Source organism: Coregonus clupeaformis, chromosome 21 (assembly GCF_020615455.1).
Source record: "Coregonus clupeaformis isolate EN_2021a chromosome 21, ASM2061545v1, whole genome shotgun sequence".
Lineage (NCBI taxonomy): Eukaryota > Metazoa > Chordata > Actinopteri > Salmoniformes > Salmonidae > Coregonus > Coregonus clupeaformis.
Window position 1 is genome coordinate 19,174,577 of NC_059212.1, and position 20,576 is coordinate 19,195,152.

Sequence of the window (20,576 nt, forward strand, 5' to 3'; positions counted from 1 at the left end):
GCCATTGCCAGATAGTGGACAGTTTCATGATGACCTCCTACAACCCCAACTATGGAGAAGGGATGGGAGGTATGGGAGGAGGAGGGAATATGATGCCGAGGTTAGAGTGGATGTCATGTATTTGTATTTCCATATTTGGTCAGGGTATCGCTATAGACAGGTGAGTCTATTCCTGACTGTGCTTTTTCTCTGTGCCAGGTACACATTCGGCCCGCCCTCTTTGTTGCCTGGATAGGCACAGATTTGCTGTGATTGGGCGGGATTCTGAAGTGTGTGGCCTTCAGGGGACTGCAACCAGACAAGGCAACGTTAGTTCTAAATCGTACATAATTTTCTAGGTTTTCAGTATGTAAAAATATTCATTTTGTGAAGCTTGTTTTTTCTGTATTAATACATTTGATTCTGCATTAAGGATAGAGTTAGGTCTTTAAATGTTTCTCAGAATATAGTGCTAGATTCATTTAAAGAGTTTTCATACATTTTACTGCATGTTATTTAAGTGTGTTCTGTTGTGGTTGATAGTGGGCTCCATTTTTATAGAATTTTATACTGCCAATAACCATTTGTTTCATGTGATCTTGGGTAATGTGTTATTGCCCTTTTGTCAATAAACCATTAAAGCTTTGGTTTATTGACACAGCTTTCATTTGTACAATGTAATGAACCAAATACACTACCAGTCAAAAGTTTTAGAACACCTCCATTTTTTCAGTTTTTATTGAAATTTACAGTTTGTCTTAATGTACTCTGAAATCAAAGCATAGAACAACTAAACAATTGGAGAAAGAATGCAGAGAGTGTGTTCGGTTGTTATGTCTGCAAAATTTGATGAGTCAGAAATGTACATTACATTTTGTTAAACAAAACATTTCCATGATTAGTTTTGTTTAACAAAATGTAATCTACATTTCTGACTCATCAAAGTAGCCACCTTTTGCAGACATAACAGCCGAACACACTCTCGGCATTCTTTCTACAATGGAAACCAAATATTGTTCGGAAAGTTCTTCTCAACACTGTTGCAGAAGTCCCCACAAATGTGTTGCACCTGTAGGTTGCTTTGCTTTCACCCTTCCGCCCAGTTCATCCTAAACCAGCTCGATGGGGTTTAAGTTTGGAGACTGTGCTGGCCATTCCATGATTTAAAGCCTACCGTCTTGTTATTTTCTGACTGCCTGGAGGTATGTTTTGGGTCATTATCTTGCTGTAGGATGAACCCCTGACCAACTAGGCGTACAACAGAGGGTATTGCATGGAGCTGCAAAATGCTGTGGTAGACGTTTTGGTTCAGGGTGCCACTCTGGATCCAGCAAAAGAGGCCCAGACCATCACGCTTCCTCCTCCATGTTTGACAGTTGGTGTCACATACTGAGGAACCATCCTTTCGCCTACTCGACGGCGTACAAAACCCTGCGTGATGAACAGTAGTCCACTGGCGGTGCTTCATGGCCCAGGCAAGCCTCTTTTTCTTGTTTTGCCATCTTAGCAATGGCTTTCTTACTGCCACTCGACCTGTCAAACCTGCAGCTCGAAGTCTTCTCTTCACAGTTGAAACTGAGACTTGCTTACTTCGACCAGTGTTAAGCTGTGCTTGAAGCTGTTGTCCTGTGAGCCGCCTATCACGCAAGTTGTTGACGCTCAAACTTGTATTCTGATTCTGTTATGGCTTTGGGCTGCCAGACCTCTTCCTGTCAGAGTTTCCTCCAGTTTCCAAGTGCCTTTTGATGGTGTAGGAAACTGTACTCACTGACACATTGGCCTTCTTTGCAATTTCTCTAAAGGAAAACCTACACTTAAGGGTTATGGTCTGTGTCTTCCTTTAATTGCCTTTTTCCTCACCATTATGATAGGAATATACTACTTCCTGCAGTACAATACTCTCCAAATAATGCTTAAGAGGGTGTAGTAACACAGTCTGTTCCAACACTGCTTTTATACAGACAGAGGGTTTATAAGTAATCAACAAAAGTTGGGACACCTGTAGGAATTGTTAGCATCAGCTTTCAAGGTTTAATTTACTTCCATTGCTGTAAGTTGTTAACCCATTACTTGTTCCCTGAAAAAGGCTTTTTTTTTTATAACACTGAAATGGTCATCATTTTTCAGATTTTGGTAACCTAAACCTTTTTTTTCTTTAAACCTCTGGCAGTTTACCGCTTACCTTTGTACCATTTCAGGTTATTCATTGGACTGCTTAAATTTAAATAAAAACTGGAAAAATCGGGGTGTTATAACTTTTGACTGGTAGTGTAAATCTTTAAAACCCCTTTGTATCAAAAGGCCTACCATAACATTGAGTCAGAGTAGTATACTGTACTCCTACTGTACCTGGAAATTATCAACATGATACTTTTCTCCCACTAGATGGCGTGATTGTTACACCCTTTTGCAAATCAAAGCTACCCTCCATGTCAGACACGCCTTTCCTTTTTGGTTTTCGTGAGTGTCAGACTACCAGAAGTATGCAACACAGCACAATTGATTAAATGCAGTGTATGCTGGAACAGAAGACACATACCATAAAAAAATACCATGAGACATTTTATTAATTGTAGCGTTTTCCCTCCTCCCCATTCTAATTCACACACTGGGGGAATCCAATCTCGCTCCACTGCAAGATGCCCAGAGTGACACACAAGGACATCGGGTCTCACATCCCAAAATGTGGTTTACTGTGAGGCCTTCACTAATGTGTTCCTCCCCAAACAGCTGCATGAAGCGACCACTTGGATCCCCCCCACCCAAAGATCCCACCGCTGACACCATAAGCAATATTTTATTTTAAACTATAGAGACAACTGACAGACGGGAGGAGAACAAATAAACAAAAAAAAAGTTACAAGCAGTGAACATCTTTACAGTCTCTTTGGATAATTTGCTCCAATAATTTTGGATGTTAACGCCAGGTATTTTGCAGGTAAGTTCAGGTACTTCACTATCTTTACAAATATATAAAACAGCCGTTTTACATCCTGGCACAAAATGTCATTTCGGAGGTGGGCATGATTTTCAGGTACAAAAAAATGAGTCATAAACAGTGCAGTCCCTTTAAACAATAAAATCCAAACAGTGCACAAATTTGTAGCCCCCCAAAAATGAACGTGATGATGAGTACTACAAATCGGTATTATATACTTCCAACTTCTCGCTCAGGAATTCTTCCACACTATCCGTGTTCCACTTGAGGATGCTGAGTTCTTCAGCAATGTTCCCGTTATCGTCCAGCAGCTTTAGTATAGGGTCTGCGCCTCTCACATACTGAAACCAAGCACACAGAGAGAGGGGACTATCAGGACTACAGCCAAGCAAGGTTTACCAATTCAACATAGCCTATAAGATTATACAGTGTAATATTGAAACTTTATGGCGTGGCATAGGATTCCTGCTTTTCCATAATGACAGGAGATTATGTTCAAGAATGTGGTTATTTTCATTCCAAAGTTGTATAAAAGCTGTCAGAGAAACAACCACTTCTTTATAGTATTTAACTAAACTAATTCATTGTACGCAACAGGCAAGAGCATCTACAATTCATTTGTACCTTAATTTGAAGACCCTTGAACATCTTCGGCTTGTCAGACCTGACAAAAGCTGTGGACACAAAACAATGTCAACTCAATATCGAAGGTCTAATGAATTAATCAATTGATGGATAGTTAAAAATTTTTAACAAAGCTTGTAAACAGAAACCGTTGGAAAACATTTTCGGTAATCAAGTTAAACGGACCACAGTTGTGAATGCCAGCGTACAGCTGTCCCAAACACAAACAGTGCCATAAGGCACAGGGCTGAGGCTCAACCCCACACAGAGGCAGGATACAATAACAGCCCCTTCATAGCAAACTGACACCAATGAGCTTTACAAGATGGGTGGTCCAACAACAACATATTGACAACTCACCTTGGACTTGAGGGAACCTCCCCAATTTTCATCCACACACTTCCAGGATGGCCCCAGGGTAGAGCTGTGGAGGGGAAAGTACTGCGTTAAGTCCTGCAGTGTACTGTAAAAGCAGATTGTCAGGATGCGGCTCAGGATGTCCACATTGTTCTACTGGGGGTAGCCTAAGCCCTGGGAGCTCAGCTCACTGATGCCCACATCAATAAATTATAATTGACTAATACATCGGCTCATCACTAAAACCAGCAAAACAACTCCAGACCTCAAGGGCCACAAGCTGGTTCTCCTCCTGCCTTTGACTGACTGGTGATTGCTAGTTACCACGCCATAATCAAGTATGTTTAAATGACATTCATTAATTCCCAGGGAGAAATGAAAAACAGCAGGACTACGGCCCTCGAGAATTGGAGTTGTGCACCTTTGTTCTAAACCAATACTGAGACTTATCTTCACAATCCTTTGGCCAACAAATAATTCAGAACAAGCCAACATCCTTCCTGACTATTAATTTTTACACACTGATGCCCACCCACAGAGAAGCTCCTGGCGGTGAGTTGGCATAATGTGATTCTGGGCAGTCTGATTCATAAACGTGGTAGACAGGCTGTTCTTCAGGGTCATTAAACTGTGAGCCTCCGCATATGGAAGGGTTCTGACGGATGGCAGCTTTGTGGCCCGTTGGTAATCAAAGCTCCACACCAATACACAATAACTTAGCGGAAATTGGAGTGTCACAGCAGTATTTCACAGGCACGCTGTTACTGGGAACACAAATTAAATTACACCAGCAAGCTTCCTTTCCCCTAAGCCAGGACAGCACATTTTCTTACAACACACTGCATGGAAGGAAGTCACAGTTTTGTTGATTATGGGTGCACATCGACAAAGGCTTGGATACAGACAGGGCTCTAAATTAACATTTTCCATTGGTAGAACTGGTGCTCCCAACTTATAAAAGTTAGAAGCACAACATAAAATGTAGGAGCACCAGAAAATATGATTTTAAATTGATTGAGATATAGCCTATATAGGGCCTATATACATTTCTAGCTACTTTTGAATCACATGTGCCCTAGAAACGAATATTTAACCCTGTAAAATACGTTAATTATAAAAAGCAAAAATTATACAAAAAAAGTTGTAGGTTTCTACAGATGCTACCAGTCAAAAGTTTGGACACACCTAATTCAAGGGTTTTTCTTTATTTTTACATTTTAGAATAATAGTGAAGACATCAAAACTATGAAATAACACATATGGAATCATGTAGTAACCAAAAACATGTTAAATCAAAATATATTTTATATTAGAGAATCTTCAAATAGCCACCCTTTGCCTTGATGACAGCTTTGCATTCGCTTGGCATTCTCTCAACCAGCTTCATGAGGTAGTCACCTGGAATGCATTTCAATTAACAGGTGTGCCTTCTTAAAAGTTAATTTGTGGAATTTCTTTCCTTCTTAATGCGTTTGAGCCAATCAGTTGAGTTGTGACAAGGTATACAGAAGATAGCCCTATTTGGTAAAAGACCAAGTCCATATTATGGCAAGAACAGCTCAAATAAGCAAAAAGAAATGACAGTCCATCATTACTTTAAGACATGAAGGTCAGTCAATACGGAACATTAAGAACTTTGAAAGTTTCTTCAAGTGCAGTCGCAAAAACCATCAAGCGCTATGATGAAACTGGCTGTCATAAGGACCACCACAGGAATGGAAAACCCAGAGTTACCTCTGCTGCAGAGGATATGTTTATTAGAGTTACCAGCCTCAGAAATTGCAGCCCAAATAAATGCTTCACAGAGTTCAAGTAACAGACATCTCAACATCAGCTGTTCAGAGGGGACTGTGTGAATCAGGCCTTCATGGTCGAATTGCTGCAAAGAAACCACTACTAAAGGACACCAATAATAAGAAGAGACATGCTTGGGCCAAGAAACACGAGCAATGGACATTAGACCGGTGGAAATTTGTCCTTTGGTCTGGAGACCAAATTGGATATGTTTGGTTCCAACCGCCGTGTCTTTGTGAGACGTGGTGTGGGTGAACGGATGATTTAGGCATGTGTAGTTCCCACCATAAAGCATGGAGTTGGAGGTGTTATGGTGTGGGGGTGCTTTGCTGGTGACACTGTGATTGATTTAGAATTCAAGGCACACTTAACCAGCATGGCTACCACAGCATTCTGCAGCGATACGCCATCCCATCTGGTTTGGGCTTAGTGGGACCATCATTTATTTTTCAACAGGACAATGACCCAACACACCTCCAGGCTGTGTAAGGGCTATTTGACCAAGAAGGAGAGTGATGGAGTGCTGCATCAGATGACCTGGCCTCCACAATCCCCCGACCTCAACCAAATTGAGATGGTTTGGGATGAGTCGGACGGCAGAGTGAAGGAAAAGCAGCCAACAAGTGCAAAGCTGTCAAGGCAAAGGGTGGCTATTTGAAGAACCTCAAATATAAAATATATTTTGATTTGTTTAACACTTTTTTTGGTTACTACATGATTCCATGTGTTATTTCATCGTTTTGATGTCTTCACTTATATTCTACAATGTAGAAAATAGTAAAAATAAAGAAAAACCCTTGAATGAGTAGGTGTGTCCAAACTTTTGACTGGTACTGTATATATTATTTAGTATATGTAAAGACAATATTAAATCAAGAATAGTCTGAAGGGTGACAATATTAGCCTATCACTTGTGAATGATATATTATCACTTGATATGATGCCCAGCTTTTGTGCAGTAAGGCAAGAAACAGTGCATGCCTTTTTTCCCCCTGACTTTTTCAAATCATAGTCACACATCTCATGTAGCCTATATGTTTTGGTAAGGTTTGTATCACAACTAAAGTGGCCAAATACCTTCTTAAAATTAAGCACATTAAGCCGCTTTACAACGGGTGTAGAGCCTAACTGGCATATACGCAGCGCGTCAGTTTCAAGTTTGGGGAAGATCATTTTCACACAAAGAAATGCACCTTTATAATAAAAGCATTACATGCATAAATCGCATTTGTGGTCACTTGTGATAATGGTGTTTTCCCAGAGCCTTACAAGTGATCTGAGCGAAGACCCAACCAAAACCTTTCCAAGAGGGCTTGGGTCAACAGAGATAGACGAGCGGCAAACACGTAAATACATTAAATGGTTTCTTACTCCGAACGGGCGGTGGTTCGTGAGCAAAGTATTATGATTACTTTGAGGGTAGCTTCCAAATGTATCAACGATAAGTTGACTCTTTGTCTTTGTCTCCAAGCAGTCATGCTGTTAGTCCGCTAGGGACTTTTTCCTCATGTATTAAGCGTATGTATTCTGTGTTATTATTTAGTTAGCTAGTAAATAAATAATTGAATCAATTTGGGTAGTACTGAATCCTAAGTAAAGCTGGGGTTCGTGCAGATCCAAGAAGTCTACGACCGTTCAGAATGAGACTGATAAGAGGTAATGATTGATACGTTGACTGTTTTATACACAGTGATAGGTAAAGACCTTTTAGAGTTTATTTCGGGAGATGGTAACTCTATAAACAACTTATTCCGTGGTGCCCCAAATCCTAATGAGTTAATTGTTACATGATTCATTTAAAATGGAGTAATAATTAAACATAGTTGATTCGATAAATAACAGTCATCATATTAATGAAAGTCAAGTCACAACAAATAGTAAATGTGGACAGTTCTTCCAACATCTTCAATATGCGCCTCGAAATTCGATATGGACGCGCGCAGTTGCGTCTCCGATGTGTCCGTCTTCACTTGTAGCCCGTGACGGGCATTGGCTAATAAGAATTGAGATATCTGAGAGAGCCATGTGAGTGAGAGGTGCTTCGGAGCACGCAGCCGGGAGAAGGGAATTATAATTATTATATTCAGCACAAGGGCACAACGGCCACTGGCCGCAAAAGGCATGGATTTACAGCCACACAAAGGGGATGCCGTTGTGAAATTTGAGGCATTATTAAGTGCTTGTCAAATTGTTAATGAGATACCAGGCAAAAACTACTTTCCAAGCCAAACCTTTATATCATGACCGCTAACTGCTACACACAGCCTACATCGTTGTCATGTCATAGTCAACATACTAGAACTAACGCGTTAGTAAACCAACTACAATCATGCAGTACAGTGTACAGTCAGAAAGCTGTTTAGCACTTAGGTGCTGACTACACCGGGCATGGTCATTTAGCTAGCTAGAGTGTGGACCTCGTTCATCTTTCAATCACCCACGTGGGTATATGCTCCTAAAAACGAATGAGATGGGAGAGGTAGGACTTTCAGCGCGTCAAGCTTCTAAAATAGAACCAAGTTCTATTTTACCGCCTGGCTACACAGATGCTCGTTGAATAACGCGGCCGGTGTGGTCAGCATGTTAAACCGGCAGGCAACGGTGGCAATAAATTAATACAACCAAAAGCTTACCATGACTTGGAAGAGTTCCAGTGTTGGATGGCCATAGCCAGCTAGCATTCCTCTCTGTCTGATCTGGGTGATTGAGTAGGCTAAACTAGCTAGCTGCATTCACTAGCGAAAGTAAAAAAAATCTCTATTAATTTGTTCAAAACTTTTCAACTATTGTCTCTCTCTCTGAGTCAACTACTCAACACATTTTATGCAGTGCTAGCTAGCTGTAGCTTATGCTTTCAATACTAGATTCCTTATCTGATCCTTTGATTGGGTGGACAACATGTCAGTTCATGCTGCAAGAGCTCTGAGGTTGGAGAACGTCCTCCGGAAGTTGTCATAATTATTGTGTAAGTCTAAGGAAGGGGGTGAGAACCATGAGCCTCCTAGGTTTTGTATTAGAGTCAATGTACCCAAAGGAGGACAGAAGCTAGCTGTCCTCCGGCTACACCATGGTGATACCCTACAGAGTGCTACGGAGGCTACTGTAGAACTTTAATGCAAAACAGTGTGTTTAAATCAATTATTTGGTGTAGTGAATATATTTAGTATAGTTTTATCTAAAAAGGATAACTTTAATGTTTCACTATTTTTATGAAATTCAGTGGATGGCTCTTCCCTTCCTCCTCTGAGGAACCTCCATTGGACAGCTGATAATGGTGAAGAGACCCAAAGATTATCATCTTCCCAGCAATCAGACTCTACAGCGATCTAATAATAATAACAAGGGCTGAGCAATATGGACAAAAATCCATATAACTGAATCTCAGGTGGTACTATACTTTCCAAATGCACTGTAGATCACTAACTAAAGATAATACCCACACATAGTAGCAATGTATTAATCGAACAGTACATTTGCTATTGAGCTCATAACAGAGTTGAGAAACAGAAAGTAAACCTACAGAAAGCTGAGAGCATCCTCTCCAGCTGTGACAACAGGATAGCTGTGTTTCCCAGCAATTGGATTTTAAAATGTTATACAATCATAACCCTTTTCTTTCTTCCGGAGCATTTTTTCCCCCTGGGAAAGGAGAGAGTGTGACTCGCTCGACACAGCAGTAGGCGCCGGCGAAACAGGTACATGGCAAGCAGACACTTTCATTACAGGAATCATAAGGATAAAGTACTTTACTATTCGACTAAATCATGGTTGTAGTCTCCTAAAAAAACAAAATAGGCCATTTTTAGTGAGGTGAATGAATGTACAGCCCACACAGATGCAACCAATAAAAATTTTTACTCCCACAGGCAGGTGTCAAAAGGTTGCAAAATGGGACTAAATGGTTGCAGTCTGGAGCCCTGCCTTGTAGGCTTTTCACTTTAGGCATACTAACATTTGTTTTACTTCAATGAAAAAGGCCTCCATCTTTGCAATCAACAGTAGCCTAGGCCAAGGCTCCTCTCTCACGCTCCTCAGCAGCAGGGCAGCCCCGGACAATTTGGCCGGCTACAATTTATTGGCCAAAAGCTGGCAATTACCGGCTAACGGAAACTCTGTGCCTGAGTGGCTTTCCATAGCCCCCCTACACACATTGTGGCGCGCTCTGTCTATTGTGCTGACAGAGCATAGGATACAGATTTTGCGCCAAGCTGTCACTCAATCATTTCAACTTTTTTGCTATTTTTATACAGGGACATAAAATTAAAACTGAGGGGGCACAAGTTTCAACTAAGCCCCCTTTTGCCCCCTCGTGGAGCCGGGTATGTGCTGATATACAGTGCTTTCAGAAAGTATTCACACCCCTTGACTTTTTCCACATTTTGTTGTGTTACAGCCTGAATTTAAAATGAATTAAATTGAGGTGTTTGGTCACACATACTCAATACCCCATAATGTTAAAATAAAATCGTATTTTTCTAAATTTTTACAAATTAATTTTAAAAAAGAAAAGCTGAAATGTCTTGAGTCAATAAGTATTCAACCCCTTTGTTATGGCAAGCCTACAGTTCTGCAGTAAATATTTGCTTAACAATTCACATAATACGTTGCATGGACTCACTCTGTGTGCAATAATAGTGTTTAAAAAGATTTTTGAATGACTACATAATCTCTGTACCCCACACGTACAATTATCTGTAAGGTCCCTCAGTCGAGCAGTAAATATCAAACACAGATTCAACCACAAAGACCAGGGAGGTTTTCCAATGTCTCGCAAAGAAGGGCAACTATTGGTAGATGGGTAAAAATAAAAAAGCAGACATTGAATATCCCTTTGAGCATGGTGAAGTTATTAGACTTTGGATGGTGTACCAATACACCCAGTCACTACAAAGATACAGGCGTCCTTCCTAACCCAGTTGCCGGAGAGGAAGGAAACCACTCAGGTATTTCACCATGAGGCCAATGGTGACTTTAAAACAGTTACAGAGTTTAATGGCTGTGATAGGAGAAAACTGAGGATGGATCAACATTGTAGTTACTCCACAATACAAACCTAATTCACAGAGTGAAAAGAAGGAAGCCTGTACAGAATAAAAATATTCCAAAACATGCATCCTGTTTAGAACAAGGCACTAAAGTAATACCGCAAAGAAATGTGGCAAAGCAATCCGCTTTTTGTCCTGAATACATTCACTGTGTTATGTTTGGGGCAAATCCAATACATTACTGAGTACCACTCGCCATATTTTCAAGCATAGTGGTGGCTGCATCATGTTATGGGTATGTTGCAATCGTTAAGGACTGGGGAGTTCTTCAGGATAAAAAATAAACTGAATTCAGCTAAGCACAGGCAAAATCCTAGAGGAAAACCTGCTTCAGTCTGCTTTCCATCAGACACTGGGAGATGAATTCACCTTTCAGCAGGACAATAACCTAAAACACAAGGCCAAATCTACACTGGAGTTGCTTACCAAGAAGACAGTGAACGTTCCGAGTTACAGTTTTTACTTAAATCTGCTTGAAAATCTATGGCAAGACTTGAAAATGGTTGTTTAGCAATGATCAACAACCAATTTGACAGAGCTTGAAAAATGTGAAAATAATAATGGGCAAATGTTGCACAATCCAGGTGTGGAAAGCTCTTATAGACGTACCCACTTACTCAAAGCTGTAATCACTGCCAAAAGTGATTCGAACATGTATTGACTCAGGGGGTTGAATGTAATCAAGATATTCGTTTTTTGTTTGTTTTTTTTATCACATTTTTCACTTTGACAGAGTATTTTGTGTAGATCGTTGACCAAAAAATGACAACTAAATCTATTTTAATCCCACTTTGCAACACAACTAAATGTGGAAAAAGTCAAGGGGTTTGAATACTTTCTGAAGGCACTGTAGCTGATCCCATGAGTCGATCCTTGCTTATACAGCTCACTACATCCTCTCCTCGCCTCTCATTGGCACTGGTCCGAGTAGGACTGACCGGGTGAAACTCAGCCTATTGATGAGCTTCCAGCACATTATTTTCACCTGAAAAGTATTTTCCAATAAGTGCAGATGAATGGACAGAGACAACGAGGACAATTGATACACCCATAGATAGTCTAAATGCAGCCTAATGTCTTACCTTCCTGGACTCCATATGGGCCTCCTGCTGGCAGCACTGTCTGCAGACAGGCTGGATCGAACTCAGGCTGAACTCCCCCAGCAGGTCACAGGAGCTGCACAGGAGGTTGCTGGAAAAGCCCATCTCCCTGCATGACTCTGAGGACAGGTCGGCTCCATATGCCGACAGCTGTGCAGGAGAATTGGAGAGACATTGGATTGGTTGTCACTTATTCTTATGTGCATTTCCATTTCCTGTAATATCTTATGTTTCACCGAGTCGTGGCTGAACGATGACATTGATAACATACAGCTGGCGTGATATACGCTACATCGGCAGGATAGAACGGCTGACTCCGGTAAGACAAGGGGTGGCGGTCTGTGTATATTTGTAAACAACAGCTGGTGCATAAAATCTAACACTAAGGAAGTCTCAAGGTTTTGCTCGCTGGAGGTAGAGTAACTCATGATAAGTTGTAGACCACACTATTTTCCAAGAGAGTTTATCTATATTTTTCGTAGCTGTCTATCTACCACCACAAACAGATGCTGGAACTAAGATTGCACTCAATGAGCTGTATAAGGCCATAAGTAAACAGGAGAATGCTCATCCAGAGGCAGCGCTCCTAGTGGCCAGGGACTTTAATGCAGGGAAACTTAAATCCGTTTTACCTAATTTCTACCAGCATGTTAAATGTGCAACCAGAGGAAAAAAAAAACTCTAGACCACCTTTACTCCACACACAGAGACACATACAAAGCTCTCCTTCGCCCTCCATTTGGCAAATCTGACCATAACTCTATCCTCCTGATTCCTGCTTATAAGCTAAAACTAAAGCAGGAAGCACCAGTGACTCGGTTAATTAAAAAAAGTGGTCAGATGAGATGCTAAGCTACAGGACTGTTTTGCTAGCACAGACCGGAATATGTTCCGGGATTCTTCAGATAGCATTGAGGAGTACACCACATTTGTTACTGGCTTCATCAATAAGTGCATTGATGATGTAATCCCCACAGTGATCGTACATACATACCCCAACCAGAAGCAATGGATTACAGGCAACATCCGCACTGAGCTAAAGGGTAGAGCTGCCACTTTCAAGGAGCGGGACTCTAACCCGGAAGCTTATAAGAAATCCCGCTATGCCCTCCGACGAACCATCAAACAGTCAATACAGGACTAAGATTGATTCGTACTACACCGGCTCTGACACTCGTCGGATGTGGCAGGGCTTGAAAACTATTACAGACTACAAAGGGAAGCACAGCCACGAACTGCCCAGGCTCACATCAACACCATTATCCCAGAAACCCTAGACGCACTCCAATTTGCATACCGCCCCAACAGAGCCACAGATGATGCAATCTCTATTGCACTCCACACTGTCCTTTCCCACCTGGACAAGAGGAACACCTACGTGAGAATGCTATTAATTGACTACAGCTCAGCGTTCAACACCATAGTGCCCTCAAAGCTCATCACTAAGCTAAGGATCCTGGGACTAAACACCTCCCTCTGCAACTGGATCCTGGACTTCCTGACGGGCCGCCCCCAGGTGTTAAGGGTAGGTAACAACACGTCTGCCACGCTGATCCTCAACACGGGGGCCCCTCAGGGGTGCGTGCTCAGTCCCCTCCTGTACTCCCTGTTCACCCATGACTGCATGGCCAGGCACGACTCCAACACCATCATTAAGTTTGCCGACGACACAACAGTGGTTCTGAGACAGCCTATAGGGAGGTCAGAGACCTGGCCGTGTGGTGCCAGGATAACAACCTCTCCCTCAAGGTGATCAAGACAAAGGAGATGATTGTGGACTACAGGAAAAAAAAGAGGACTGAGCACGCCCCCATTCTCTTCGACGGGGCTGTAGTGGAACAGGTTGAGAGATTCAAGTTCCTTGGTGTCCACATCACCAACAAACTATCATGGTCCAAACACACCAAGACAGTCGTGAAGAGGGCATGACAAAACCTATTCCCCCTCAGGAGACTGAAAAGATTTGGCATGGGTCCTCAAGATCCTCAAAACGTTATACAGCTGCACCATCGAGAGCATCCTGACTGGTTGCATCACCGCCTGGTATGGCAACTGCTAGGCCTCCGACCGCAAGGCACTACAGAGGGTAGTGCGTACGGCCCAGTACGTCACTGGGGCCAAGCTTCCTGCCATCCAGGACCTCTATACCAGGCGGTGTCAGAGGAAGGCCCTAAAAATTGTCATAGACTGTTCTCTCTTGTACCGCACAGCAAGCGGTACCGGAGCGCCAAGTCTAGGTCCAAAAGGATTCTCAACAGCTTCTACCCCCAAGCCATAAGACTTCTGAACAGCTAATCATGGCTACATTTACATTACATTTAAGTCATTTAGCAGACACTCTTATCCAGAGCGACTTACATTTAGTGAGTGCATACATTATTTTTTTACTTTTCATACTGGCCCCCCTTGGGAATCGAACCCACAACCCTGGCGTTGCAAATGCCATGCTCTACCAACTGAGCTACTTCCCTGCCGGCCATTCCCTCCCCTACCTTGGACGACGCTGGGCCAATTGTGCGCCGCCCCATGGGTCTCCCGGTCGCGGCCGGCTACGACAGAGCCTGGATTCGAACCAGTATCTCTAGTGGCACAGCTAGCACTGCGATGCAGTGCCTTAGACCACTGTGCCACTCGGGAGGTTACCCGGACCCCACCCCACCCCACCCCATCCCCCTCTTTTATGCTGCTGCTACTCTGTTTATTATTTATGCATAGTCACTAACTGTACCCACATGTACATATGACCTCAATTACCTCGACTAGCCGGTACCCTCCTGTATATAGCCTCCCTACTGTTATTTTATTTTACTGCTACTCTTTAGTTATTTGCTTTTATTTTATATTTATATTTAATTAACACTTAATTTTATTTTACATTTTTCTTTAAAAAACTGCATTGTTGGTTAAGGGCTTGTAAGTAAGCATTTCACTGTAATGTCTACACCTGTTGTATTCGGCGCATGTGGCAAATACAATTTGATTTGATTTAGCCACAACCGTTTCACAGGTTGAGTATAGGATAGCATTCCAATCAGTAATGTGGAAGAATCTCACATTAAAGTGGGGTGGTAGAAATTATTTATATAAACATTAATTTATATACACATCATTGGGTCGTGGGCATGTAACCCGTTTTAATACTCGCGTTCATCTTCACACACTTACGTCGAAATACAACAATCAGGTTAGCTAGCTAGAATGTTTGCAGAATCTCAGCTGCTGTTTCGCCGTGATTGGCTCTTTCCTTTGTCACTTCAGTCTTTCATCTATCAGAACTCGCGTTAAATCGGGTCACTGAGCAGTTGCACAGTTTGTTTGCGTTAAAGTGCAGTATGTATGTGTTAACGTTTGATATGTCTTGCAATGGAATATTAGTTTGACCATTTGTAGCTAGCTGGTTAACGAATCAACTGTCGTAAACCGGTGCGATTTTGAAAAGCCACGTCATTCGTTTCAAGCTAGCTAGACTGTCGCAGCAAAGGAGTGGGTATAAATCGAGTGTAGCAAAAGAAAACCTGCCATCCGATGAACGCTGAGCTATCGGCGACAAAAATGTATACTTGTGGCTATTCTTATTTTTGTTGATAAACCTACCGTTTGTATGAGAGAAAGAAGCCACAGGAGATACACCTCCCCAGACATTTTTGGAGATTGCTTTGTTAGGAAAAATATATTGAGGACCCCTTAAAAGTAGGAAGTAGTATTGCCAACTGCCTGATGTCCTGTAAATTGCAATATACACGTTTTTTGGTTTCTCTTTATATTCAACACACTATAATTATATATTTGCAAGAATAATCTCTGATTGTTTATCCTTATTCGTCTAAAAGTTGTAATTGGTCATTTTTCTTCCTCTTTTCACATGGCTAAGAGAAAGGCACCTTCTGTTCTTCTTTGATCGGTCACAGTTATATTCCATTCGCACGTGGACACCGCCCCCTGTTGCCAAATTCAAGAACTGTTTAAAATGTGTCCAATCCCGTTTCAACAGATTTGACTGTTGACGAATGAAAAGCCTATTCAGTTTAGTGGACTGTTGGTCCCACCAATAGGGGTTTTGTAACTAATTAAGTCATCCGACGAAGATAGGCGTGCGGAGTAAACTGAACGCGACACAGTTCTAGAGAGGAAGAATCGCAGGCACCGAGGAACGTAAGGCCGCTTCTGTTGACACCCTTGTGAGGGGGGAATATCTCAACGTCAAGACGGCATTGTGGTTTCATGCAGTTCTCTTTTATGAGAGTACATTATCCTATGAAACAAATAATTTGGAGCTGAGTGTGTTCCCTACTGAACAATCAGGTATGTAAACACTGGACAATAACAATTCAAATGCACACAAATTCGCTCTATAATTGACAACGTTCCACTGCCTTCTATGTTGTATTTTCTAAACAAGGAATGACCTGTTCTCACTGGATTGTTTGATGGGGCTACTAAGGACCATGATGCCGCCCAAGTTTCAGCTTCTGGCGCTATTGGCATTCGCAGTGGCCATGTTCTTCTTGGAGAACCAAATCCAGAAGCTGGAGGAGTCTCGGGGGAAGCTAGGTAAGACTGCATTCTAACTGTCCATATTCATCATGCTGCTCGCAGCAGGTAATAAAACAAGGAAAATGAGTCTTTCATCCAATAGGGGTTGAATCATTGCTAAGCATCTTGTCAGCATGGTTGCCAATTTGGGGTTATCTTGAGACAACAACATTCTGTCTCCGTGTGAAGTGACAAACTGGCATTTTCAGGGCAAACCCAGGAGCATATATATACTGACCCAATTTACAGTCAAGTTGTGTTTTTGCTTGTTTACACTAAGCTGCACTGAGGTCGGAACGCAGTCATGGTTACATATAGCCCAAAATTGGACTAAAGGTGCCTAAGGTTGCTCCTTAGTCCAAGGACCTTACATAGTCTGTTTAAAGGGCGAATTGGCTCTGGAAGCCAAAACAGCCAAATACTCCATCTAAACGTGAATCAATTCTCAATTGCTGTACGGTTCTAGAAACATAAAACCCTTTACTTTTAATATCGCATCAAAATCATGGCAGCACTGTCTGCAGACCGGCTGGATCGAGCTCAGGCTGAACTCCCCCAGCAGGTCACAGGAGCTGCACAGGAGGTTGCTGGAAAACCCCAGCTCCCTGCATAACTCTGAGGACAGGTCAGCTCCATATGCTGAGCAGGAGATAATGGAGAGACATTGGATTGGTTGTCACTTATTTGTAAGTGCATTTCTATTTTTTTCCATGTCTTGCCATGATTGGCTTTTTGCTTTGTCACCTGTCACTTCGGTCTTTATCATCAATCAGGACTCTCGTTAATCAGGTAGAGCGCACGCAGTTGCATAAATGTTTGCGTTAAAGTGCAATATGTACGTTTGAGATTTCTTGCAATGGAATATCCGTTTTACCATTTGTAGTTAGCTGGTTAACGAATCAACTTGACAAACTTTGTCGTAAACCAGTGCGAGTTTGATAAGCCACGTCATGCTGTTCAAGCTAGTTAGAATGTCGCAGCAAAGGAGTGGGTATAAATCGAGTGTAGCAAAATAACATTCCATCTGATCAAATCTGAGCTATGGGCAACAAATGTATTGTGGCTATTCTTATTTTTGTTGATAAATTTAACAAAAAGTTTGTTAACATCCCCGACGCTCGTTCTGAATATTTTAAGCGGTTTTGGAAACTGATAAGGAACATATTTCATATCAGTACAAAATCATTAAAAAAAATGAATAATTCATAGTTGAATTACTACACAACTTTTATAAGGTAAGGGTTAGTGTTCCCACATGGCCATATCTCCACGTTACATAGTTTTTTTACGGAAGACATAGGCCACCTGTGTGAAATGGGACAAATATAAGCACCCACCAAATTATTATTAATTAGCTATCTAGCGTGCTCCAAACGTGTGTAAAGGAGTCGGCATGCTTCAGTTCGGCTGGCGCCTAGCCGAGCTCGGCTAACCGAACGATTGTGCTCGCATACTCTCTTAAAATACCGTCGCTTGAAAAAACGAGGAAAAAAAGTGGCAATAGTACTGTTTGTCCATTTTGAGACGCCGTAGTCAGTATACACTTCCTCAAAATAGTCAGAATTAATTTAGGATAACTCAGGAAATCTGTAATTTATTTTGACATTTGTGCCGAGGAGATCTTAGTCGCGCAATTTTGCATCTGACTAGGATGTTTGGTGCAGTATTTCTCAAGTGAAAGAATTAGCACGAGGACGAGTCGTCTCTCGTTGAATGACAACAGGCACTTCATTGATTAAACCCTACTGTTGACCAATCGCCGACGAGGGGGCATAGACTTCGGCTACCGACTTGGGCTTACCTCGAGAAAAAATGGTGTGTACCCAAACAGCCGAATAAACCCTTGCCGAAGTCCAAAATAAACTAAAATGTCACAATGTTGTCACAGTGCATTCGAAAAGTATTCAGACCCCTTGACTTTTTCCACATTTTGTTACATTACAGCCTTATTCTAAAATTGATTAAATAAATAAAAAATACTCAATCTACACACTACCCCATAATGACAAAGCGAAAACAGGTTTTTAGAAATGTTTGCTAATTTATTTAAAAAAAAGATACCTTATGTAAATAAGTATTCAGACCCTTTGCTATGAGACTCGAAATTGAGCTCAGGTGCATCCTGTTTCCGTTGATCATCCTTGAGATGTTTCTACAACTTGATTGGAGTCCACCTGTTGTAAATTCAATTGATTGTACATGATTTGGAAAGGCACACACCTGTCTAAATAAGGTCCCACAGTTGACAGTGCATGTCAGAGCAAAAACCAAGCTATGAGGTCGAAGGAATTATCCGTAGAGCTCCGAGACAGGATTGTGTTGAGGAACAGATCTGGGGAAGGGTACCAAAAAATGTCTGCAGCATTGAAGGTCCCCAGGAACAGTGGTTTCCATCGTTCTGAAATGGAAGAAGTTTGGAACCACCAAGACTCTTCCTAGAGCTGGCTGCCCGGCCAACCTTAGCAATCGGGGGAGAAGGGCCTTGGTCAGGGAGGTGACCAAGAACCCAATGGTCACTCTGACAGAGCTCCCGAGTTCCTCTGTGGAGATGGGAGAACCTTCCAGAAGGACGGTGGTCCTCTGTAGCTCAACTTGGTAGAGCACGGCGCTTGTAACGCCAAGGTAGTGGGTTCGATCCCCGGGACCACCCATACACAAAAAATGTATGCACGCATGACTGTAAGTCGCTTTGGATAAAAGCGTCTGCTAAATGGCATATTATTATTATTATTATTATTACAACCATCTCTGCAGCACGCCACCAATCAGGACTTTATGGTAGAGTGGCCAGACGGAAGCCACTCCTCAGTAAAAGGGCATATGACAGCCCGCTTGGAGTTTGCCAAAAGGAATCTAAAGGACTCTCTGACCATGAGAAACAAGATTCTCTGGTCTGATGAAACCAAGATTGAACTCTTTGGCCTGAATACCAAGCTTCACGTCTGGAGGAAACCTGGCACCATCCCTAGGGTGATGCATGGTGGTGGCAGCATCATGCTGTGGTGATGTTTTTTAGCGGCAGGTACTGGAGGACTAGTCAGGATCGACCTCAAACTGGGGCGAAGGTTCACCTTCCAACAGGACAACGACCCTAAGCACACAGCCAAGACAACGCAGGAGTGGCTTCGGGACAAGTCTCCGAATGTCCTTGATTTGCCCAGCCAGAGCCCGGACTTGAACCCGATCAAACATATCTGGAGAGACCTGAAATAAGCTGTGCAGCGACGCTCCCCATCCAACCTGACAGAGCTTGAGAGGATCTGCAGAGAAGAATGGGAGACACTCCCCAAATACAGGTGTGCCAAGCTTGTAGCTTCATACCCAAGAACACTCAAGGCTGTAATCGCTGCCAAAGGTGCTTCAACCAAGTACTGAGTAAAGGGTCTGAATACTTATGTAAATGTGATATATATTATTAATCTTAAAATTTCAAAACTTTCAACAACAAAAAAAGGAAACAGTTTTTGCTTTTTCATTATGGGGTATTGTGTGTAGATTGATGAGGGAAAAAAACTATTTAATCAATTTTCGAATAAGGCTATAGCGTAACAAAATGTGGAAAAAGTGAAGGGGTTTGAATGCTTTCCGAATGCACTGTATTTCATAAACATCCAGACCTTTTTACAGAGCACGATGTAATACAAGTATGGAGAAAGACTAAAGATTTGAATGATGGCCATTTCATTTCAAGTGTTGGCATGCACTGTGTGGGACCATTGGGATTAGAACAAATCGCTATCAGCCCATTCAATGTGCATTCTCATGTGTAGGCATTAGCCTATTATTGGCAACCTCCATTTGCATGGTGGAATAAAAATGGAAGAATCATTTAAAGAAATGGCCTTGCTGTGTGTGTCGTGCCACAGAAACCTGTTTTTGCATATAAAACATAAGTTAAAAAAGAATGTCTTCTAAACAACCCACTAATTTCAACGAACTGTGATTGTAATGAAGGATCATGGTGGTCCCATAACAAATATTGGGAGGATATCTGAATGTTCTGGGTGGACAGCTAAATAAATAGCTGAAACAACACAGAAAATGGATATCAACATCTGGTGTGCAAAAACACAAGATGCTGAAACAAGACTTAAAGGGAGCTGTCCCCTTACAGCGTACTCCAATAACTTGGCAATACGTCTGATTGATCCATGGACGGAACAAAGGTCTCTATACACTGGAGCCGTGAATTATGTGCTGCATAGT

The 20,576-nt window shown here is 42.0% G+C and overlaps 2 protein-coding genes across 2 annotated transcripts in view; one reads left to right on the top strand and one right to left on the bottom strand.

The window, feature by feature from the left end:
• Window positions 1–2,528: 2,528 nt before the first annotated feature.
• LOC121535018 (selenoprotein F-like) lies at window positions 2,529–15,537 on the bottom strand. Its single transcript, XM_041841680.1, has 5 exons — window positions 15,432–15,537; window positions 11,820–11,987; window positions 3,902–3,965; window positions 3,542–3,591; window positions 2,529–3,258 (listed from the first exon to the last, which is right to left on the bottom strand). Exons 1-5 carry the CDS (start codon window positions 15,477–15,479, stop codon window positions 3,115–3,117), a joined length of 474 nt encoding a protein of 157 aa, XP_041697614.1. The 5' UTR covers window positions 15,480–15,537; the 3' UTR covers window positions 2,529–3,114.
• Window positions 15,538–15,914: 377 nt separating this feature from the next.
• The window catches only part of LOC121535017 (heparan sulfate 2-O-sulfotransferase 1), a 38,203-nt gene continuing 33,541 nt past the window's right edge, over window positions 15,915–20,576 (top strand). Inside the window, exons 1-2 of the mRNA XM_041841678.2 lie at window positions 15,915–16,139; window positions 16,237–16,388. Coding sequence (XP_041697612.1) covers window positions 16,265–16,388 — 124 coding nt within the window. The 5' untranslated portion in view covers window positions 15,915–16,139; window positions 16,237–16,264. The remainder of the gene's footprint in view (window positions 16,140–16,236; window positions 16,389–20,576) is intronic.